Source organism: Telopea speciosissima, chromosome 8 (assembly GCF_018873765.1).
Source record: "Telopea speciosissima isolate NSW1024214 ecotype Mountain lineage chromosome 8, Tspe_v1, whole genome shotgun sequence".
Taxonomy (NCBI): Eukaryota; Viridiplantae; Streptophyta; class Magnoliopsida; order Proteales; family Proteaceae; genus Telopea; species Telopea speciosissima.
This window is the reverse complement of record NC_057923.1, coordinates 11,910,678-11,918,905: the sequence shown is the minus strand read 5'-3', so window position 1 is coordinate 11,918,905 and position 8,228 is coordinate 11,910,678. Positions and strand designations below refer to the sequence as shown.

Below are 8,228 nucleotides of genomic sequence, written 5' to 3'. Positions count from 1 at the left end.
AGCTCTACGCCGTTACTGGCTGACCACCTAATCAAAGTTTTAGAGGGTATTAGAAACCATTTTTATAGTAGGTTTATTTAATTTTAGGTTCTTAATAATTATTCATCTGGGCATTTGGTCTAGTGGTATGATTCTCGCTTTGGGTGCGAGAGGTCCCGAGTTCGATTCTCGGAATGCCCCAAATGGCTTATACAATTTTGAAAAATCTTTTAACACGGTGGGGTGGTTGGTTCACAAGGTTCTGTTTGTCTTTGTGTACATTGTTTATTGAAAAACCTTTTAACACGGGAGGGGGTTGGGGTTAGTCACAAGGTTCTGTTTGTCTTTGTATACATTGTTTATTGAAAAACCTTTTAACACGGGAGGGGGTTGGGGTTAGTCACAAGGTTCTGTTTGTCTTTGTATTCATTGTTTAGGTAGATGGATAGATCAGACGGTGAGCTTATTGATTCTTACCAATGTTTTTCCTTCAACCCTGGAAATGATCAAGGATGTGGCGGTCATTTCATGTGCCCTGTGTAGAATTGTTATTTTAGTTTCCTGATCGATTTAAATTACTTTATTAGTTAAGAATTAAATCAGGTTTTTCTTTTTTAATGTAGGAATTAGTTTTGAGTTAGTTCCTAAAATATGATTGTCTTTATTTCTCCAATCTGTGCTCCTTAGCATAATGAATAAATTTCACTTTTATTAGAAAAAAAAAGGTGGTACTTTGGCTGGGGTGTGTTGGGTAAAAGGAATTGAATGTACGTATTTGGTAAATTGATCCACCACAAATTTATGTCTTTTCTTTATGAAGGATCAATGAAATCCATTTTAATTTCAGACTAAGCAAATGGAAATGAACAGGACCTGTAACTTGACTTTACTCATTGACAGGTACTTTCGAAAGTTTGATTCCAATTAGGGAATGGGTTTTTTATGAGGCTGGGAAGGGATTTGCATACCAAAACAATGGCGGTGCAGAAAATTGTATCTTTGCCCATGGGATCTTATAAGGTCAGTAATAAGAGAAAATAATAAAGAATCCCATGTAAGGGAAATAGTACCTGGTGTTGTAGGGATTTTTTCTCTTCCAATTGGTATATTGCTCTCCGCCACCCCCACTAAACCCCTCATTGTAAAAAAGTTGTACTTTTAAAGGTGCAACTCTAATTAAGTCAAATTTTTATGGACAGTGCTTTCCTTAAGCCATGGTGAAAGGGAATTTCTTGACCGCGGCTTTCGGATGGGTGGGAGAGGGTATCGTGCAACGAGGATAAGGTATTATCAACTTCGTCCAATTAAGAGGATGTTTTAGGACCCTAGCATGGTGGATGAACCGTACACTACGGGTATAGAAAAACTTTCTCCAATTTTTATTTTCTATTTGCAGTTCGCCATAATCACATTCCCTTAGCAGTGAGGGTTTTTCTACACCAGTAAGTGTATACAGTAGCACCTAACTGGTTTCCACTTGGAAGGAAGTGAGGCGATGCTGATCATATGGATATCTAGTTAATAGTGTGAATTGGCCACACATCCAAGTTTTTAGACTCAGATTCAAGCATATACCCTCCCATGTAATTGTATACTCTCTCTTGTATGTCCATGCAATCTTTTTCCATATTTTGGCTAGTCTTGAATAGCGCAATGCTTTATTTTTCCCATTCGGTAGACTCGTTTAGATTGAAACTTGATATGTGAGCAAGAGACTTAAAAATGTACCTGTCAAAAAAATTTTAGCCATATCCAATATGCCACCCGGCAGGGTGTAGAGATACCCTCCACACCCGACCCGCTGGTGCATAAACATGGACCTGGAGGTCAATTCTCTGTAAAGTCTTACTACAACTTTTCATGTGATGAAGAATCTGAGATTAGGAATGAGGATTTCATTTGGAAGAATGCTGCTGCTGTTTTCTAGGGTGGTGTCCTTGTAGAAGCTCTTAACAGATGAAGTGTTCAGTAGCTTATGTCGCATGGTGGTCACCCTTGGTGCTACTTCTACCTTATTAAGAGGGCTAAGATCTCATGGTGCAAGGAAATTATTGGTTAGTTCTATGACCAATGAGTTTAAACGAGGAGTGGTAAACAGTCTGTATACAGATTCTTATCCTTTCAATGATCCCTACATTATTTGTTTTGGGAAAAGGATTTTGTCCAGCCGTGGCGGGAGCTGGAGCGTTAAACGATAGCAAAAATAGGGGTAGGGTGATTATTTCATAGGTGGGTCTCATCTGAACCCTGATGGAAAAAAAAAATTCATGCGGAACATTCATGGAGATCAATGAGCATACAATGAATTACGGAGGTGTTCTTGGCGTACCTGGATCTTTGGTTGTAGAAGCCAAATTCTTGATGATCTCTGTCACACATGAACTGTATTGGTCTGGTCTACCCTCTTTCACTCAACTTTAGGTTTTCTCAGGTTAGTCACTTAATGGGGTAATGATAACTATTTATAGTGGTGAGGGTAGGGACCAACCCTGCATAAAAACTAGGGTTTCTTTCCTATTAAGGAAACAATACTTTAGGTTCACACATAGTAACTGGACTCATACCATTAAGATAGTTCTCATCAACACAACTAAATCGATTTTGTTAAAACAAAGTAGGACTATGCCAGCCCACCTTATGAAAATCTTACAAGTCTCACATGTGAAATGACCATCCCACCCCTATTTTTGTTGTTGTTTAACAAGGCTGAACTGTCCAGCTCCCACCACAGCTGGACAGGAGCCAGGTCCCCTTTGCCTTGCCCCTTGTTGTGGTTGAATTCTATCTTTGTTGTATTGTCTGTATATAGAAAAAAAAAGCCAAAACCACTTTTCTAGTTTCCAGAAGCAGCGGTCATTTCAATCCAATAAAAGAGAAATGTTTCGCTTCTTTCTTCGCACGGTATCGGATCGGGGATCGGGGATCGGGGATCGAGGGATCAGTTATCCTTGAAATCGATACAAGTTAGCACGGATTAGTTTGGATCGAACAATTTTACTTCCGGTTTTCCTTAAAAATCATTTTTTTTTTACAGTTTTACCCTTGATCCTTATGTTCCGTCGATATTGATCCTTATCCACTAATACGGTAGGTCTTAAACTCTGATAGCAAAAACGGTTTTAAATGTGTTTTCGGTTTTTACCATTTCAAATACGTTTTTATTTTTTACCGATTAAAATTTTTTTTTTCAAATATTTCCCAAACATACAATCAAAATGGCAAACGATAATCATTTCCGTTTTAAACATGTTCCTGTTCTGTTTAGCATTTTTTAAGAACTTGAACTTGTTAAACAATGGTACACTTAATTGATCATATCTCTCTCTCTTGAGATCAACTTGTTTCTTTCACCAATGTAAAATGACTTGAAAAACTATATTCACCTTCAACTCAAGATCAATGCACAGACCCCAAAATTGAACTACAAATTAATGCATTTACTGAAAAAGATTTCCAAAGTGATGACCCCCCACTCCAAGTAAATATGCATTACTCCATGAATTTGTTAACAACAATGAACAACACCATAACCAAACCATATTATTCAACTTTGATCATTATGATGTATGAATTAAGAATTGATAATGGATGATATTAGATGACATGTCTTGGAGATTACAATGGATTGTGATATATATATATATAGATTAATTTTAGATGTTACAGTTATTTTGAACATTTTTTATGCATGTATTTCAAATAAAAAATCTTCAATTTATATGAAAATAATATCATTTTTAAAAAATATAAATGTTTAAAACATGTACCATCCGTTTTCCTTTTTTACTATTCTTTGTTTTTTTTACCATTTTATTTGACTGTCTGTTTGCAACATGCAACATTCAACACCTGTACCGTTAGACTCTGCCGTTTCCCGTTTTTGCTAACCAAATAGAGCCTCGGGATTAACAATCCCCTAAACATTTCCCACACAAAAGACGAACAAAACCAAGAAAGGAAGTTGAGGAATCTCTTTCCATGGGCAAATCACTTCATTTTTTCTTCCTCGGCATCTTCCCATTTAAAGCATTAGTGTCAGCATATTCTAAGAGAGCATTTCATATCCAACACAACCAATCTACCAAACCTGTCTAGATATCATTTATTCTCCAACACAACCAAACCTATATATATGCTTAAATACAGAGCAGCCCTATGAATACATTTCAACTAAGATGATTAGGTCTACAACAAAACAAGCAAATAGAGATCATAGTGCCATAAGTATCAATTTATGGTAATATCAACTCCTCAAGCCCTACGGCAAACCTCTCCATCACAGGTCCATTCTTCCTTGGAAGCTTGCTCAATCCCTTCATCGGCATCAACATCTTTCGCATCATCTTTCTTTGCTTTGTCTTCCTCTAGAGCACACTTTGGATGGAGATCAAAATTACAATCTTCACAGTGGAAGGACCAGCCATTGCCATCCTCCCCACACCCATCGCAACCATATATTGGATATCGAATAAGCACAAGTTCATGCTCCTCATGGAGCTCATGCTTGACCTTCTTAGGCCATTGCTTTGCAAGCTCCTCAAGTTTTGCATCCATTTCTTTCAAGCGTTCTTCAGTGAAAGGATAAGCATCAGCCCCATGGACCATCATAAGTTCCCTGACATCCTTGGTGATGGTCTTGCCAGTGGGTCCAATGGCTATTGCAGTAGGGATACCAGAAACCTTGAACTTGCGACTTAAAAACTTTTTCCTTTCATCACCAAAAGGGATGGCTAACCATGGCATCTTTGAAAAGAATTCATCAAAGGAAGCTTGGTCATTATCACTAGATAAGAAAATCACTTCAAATGCATCATCCATTGCCTTGATCTTGTGGTAAGCATTGATCAGCTTAGGTAGAAAAGCACGACATGGGGGACACCATTCTGCAGAGAAGTATAGGATGATGTTTTTTCCAACAAGCTGAGAGATCGGAATCTGAAATGAAAGATAGTTTGATTGAGGTCAATCACACAAGAGAGATCAAGATAAAACCCAAGTGAAATCATATATAAGTTACCAAATGAAAAGGTAGAATTCGGGAGTTCAATTTGCTAATGGTGATTCCTTCAATGCAACAAAACAAGAGTATATAATTCATGGGCTAAACGGAATGTTAGCAAATATCCAAGTCGAAGAAGTCTTACCTGGGTGCCCTCTTTACTAATCACAAAATCCCGATCTTTCAGAACCAAAATTGATTCTAAAGTTTGTGCTTCTAGTTTTGCCTCCTCTATCTTTGCGATCTCTTCCAACTTTTCGGGTGTGAATGGGTATACTTGAACTCCATGATTTTCTATGAGCTCAGCAACATTGGGATTCAGAGTTTTTCCATTCGGCCCTATTATAAGAAGGGTGGGAAGAGTCTCAAGCTCAAAGTATCGAACCAGCTTGTTACAAGTCTTATCCTTGAAAGGCAATGCTAACCATGGCATTTTTTGGAAGTCTTCCTTGTACTTTTCTTCATCATCATCAAGGGAGACTAAGACCACTTCAAAATTTTCTCCTCTCCCCTTCAGTTTTTCATAAACTTCGACTAGTAATGGAGTAAATTCCATGCATGAACCATAACCAGACAAGGAGAAATATATACCTACTGTCTTTCCTTCAAGCTCAGAGACTAGAACCTGAAATGAAAATTCATCAAATAAACTTAATTTTTTAGATCAAATTTTAGTAAAATTAAACTCATGTAACACAAATAAATAAAAAGCTAACACTCTTTAAATAATTTTGAAGAAATGAAAATGGTTGTTCGTTGATTTACCTGCTTCCCATCATTTGAAACTAGAAAGTCCCGAGATTGTGAAACCAATATAGAACTCAATGACTGTGCCTTTTTGGTTGCTTCCTCTCGCTCTTTTAGCTCTGTGATTTTTTCTACTGTAAATGGGAACCCTTCCACTCCATAATCACGTATGATCGGAACACCAGACTGGGTAACAACTATGCCATTCCCATCAAGTATTACAAGGTAGGGTATCCCCGTCACCGTGAACAATTTATCAAGCCGATCACGTGTCTCTGAGTCAGAGAAAGGGATTGCAAGCCATGGCATCTTGGAGAAATACTCATTGAATTCATTCTCATCTTCATCAGCCGAGACAAATATAATCTCAAAATTACCTTGAGGACAGAGTTCATTATAAACATCCACTAAATTTGGAGTGAAACGTCGACATGGCCCACACCATGACGCAGAAAAATATAGCCCAATGTTCTTCCCACTCAAATCGTCACATTTCACCTGCAAAATTTTGAAATATTTTCAGAGATCAAACCTTTTCGGATTAATTGAAAGAAAAAAAAAGACTTAAAAGTGTTCCACAGACCCAGACATCTCATTCAGGGAAAATAATTGATTAAAATTCAACAAATAAACAAAGAAAGATCTGCTGATAAGGTTGAGATTAATCATATCAAAGAGGGAAATTACTTGCAGATTCAAAACTGATCAGAACGCTTGGTACATGCTTTGGAAACACCATGGCTCTCCCCATTAGAAATCCAGAATTTCTTTCTAGATGAGGCAAAAGATGTTTCTTTATTATCATTTAAATAACTTTAATCTCACTTGGGGTTGGGGTTCCAAATGGATTTTAGATACACTGGTCATTTACTTCTTCCACCGATACAGATTACAGAGATCAAAAAGACAAGATCTACTTTAGCAGTTTCCGACAACAAGGTAGGACCCCTGGGATAGAATAAAGTGAAAGTGGATAAACCCCGACTGATCTGTCCTTTTTAATCTTCTTCTTCTCGTTAAAACTCTACTCGATGAGTTGCAGAGGCGTTCTTGCCCAGAGGGATGGCATCGAATAGGTTAAAAACCTACACAAAGGGTTCCGGAAAGGTCGAATTAAACATCAAATTCAGGGTTAGATCGTTACGGGTCTAAACTGTGAAGAAGAAGAAGATTAAAAAGGAAAACGATTGAATAGTGAAACCATAGAAGATGAGAAAGGTGACCATTTTTGTTCTTAGAAATCACGAAGAAAGAAATCAGAAAAGATATGAAGAAGAGGGAAAAAGAAAAGAAAAGAGCAAAACCTGTTCGCCGTTGTTCCGGATAAGGAAATCCCTCCCTGTTGATGAGAGGAGCGATTTGATTTCGTGATCATTATTGCCATTAGCCATCTTCTCACCTTCTTCCATCGCCATTCCAGACTCGACTCAAATACAACCCTTCTTCACTCTTCACTCTTCACTTCTTCAGTGATTCCCAAGAATTGCTTTTGCTTTTATTTATAGGATCCATCTATTAATCAGTCAATCCAAAATTTTCTAATTTTTCCTTCGTCGCGAAGAAACTATTTGTAGTCTAGTCAAAAGTAATATTTTCCTCCAACCCTCTCCCCCTCCCGGGCCTCCCCAGAAAAAAACAGATTTAACGTGTTAAAATTAAATAAGAATCCTCTAGTGCGGGGGGCATCTGGCTCGCGCACTTGTGCGCCGGACGGTGTCCAACGCACATCGTGCGGTTGGGGGCTTCGATCCACACCACCGCACGCATCTTGGTGTAGTGGCATGTGGATCGAAGTCTCCTCAATTGGACGATGTGCGCGGGATAAAAGGAGCTCAATCTCAAGATGTGGGGTGCACATCACAGGAGAAGCCAATATGTGCACCCCACATCTGCACTACGGCAGAGGATCTGGATTCGTTTAAGAATGTAAATGGATAGTTGAAAATTCGTGTTCGATCATGATGAATCCATTTAAAGGTTTTTGTTACTAAAATTTTAGTTAAAGAAAAATATCTGACTCCATCTCAAAGATAATCAGATTTGGATTCAGATAGTTTCATTTCAAATTGGATTATATCCAGATAATTTACTATTCGAATGTAAAATGCGATTAGTTTAATATTTCTATAAAAACATATGATATATTACAATATTACCCTTATTTATAAACACTTTTCTAAAGATATTTTGATAATCGGAGTCAATAATCGATAATTGGAGTCGAAAATCTATAATCAATATAGGTCAGATTTTCGTTTAGTAATCGGATAGTTTATCGGTTTTGATAATATCCAGATATTCGATAAACTCCAGAATTTGATTATGATATTAGTTTATAAAATTTTGTCAGATATCGGATCAGATACGGATATGTCATTCGGTAAATGAATTTGGATAGTAATAAAGCCAAGCCGAATACGATTTGCTTACATCCCTACCAAGAATTATGGGAGAATGAAGTAGGGGTAGAAGTACCATAAGCAAGCATAGACATACATGCAGA

The 8,228-nt window shown here is 37.5% G+C and overlaps 1 protein-coding gene and 1 non-coding gene across 2 annotated transcripts; one reads left to right on the top strand and one right to left on the bottom strand.

Moving 5' to 3' along the window:
* Positions 1-108: 108 nt before the first annotated feature.
* On the top strand, positions 109-180 carry TRNAP-UGG. The gene has a single exon. It is a non-coding gene; the product is annotated as a tRNA-Pro (tRNA).
* A 3,914-nt stretch (positions 181-4,094) lies between these two features.
* On the bottom strand, positions 4,095-7,208 carry LOC122671553 (probable nucleoredoxin 1). Its single transcript, XM_043868841.1, has 4 exons — positions 7,030-7,208; positions 5,744-6,223; positions 5,124-5,603; positions 4,095-4,914 (listed from the first exon to the last, which is right to left on the bottom strand). Exons 1-4 carry the CDS (start codon positions 7,138-7,140, stop codon positions 4,231-4,233), a joined length of 1,755 nt encoding a protein of 584 aa, XP_043724776.1. The 5' UTR covers positions 7,141-7,208; the 3' UTR covers positions 4,095-4,230.
* Positions 7,209-8,228: the final 1,020 nt, after the last annotated feature.

Excerpts from the sequence above, each read along its gene's own strand:
- LOC122671553 (XM_043868841.1), bottom strand. The coding sequence starts at position 7,140 with ATGGCGATGGAAGAAGGTGAGAAGATGGCTAATGGCAATAATGATCAC. Across the intron at positions 6,224-7,029 it reads TCCGGAACAACGGCGAACAG|GTGAAATGTGACGATTTGAG; the intron begins GTTTTGCTCTTT and ends AAAATTTTGCAG. Across the intron at positions 4,915-5,123 it reads TTAGTAAAGAGGGCACCCAG|ATTCCGATCTCTCAGCTTGT; the intron begins GTAAGACTTCTT and ends CTTTCATTTCAG.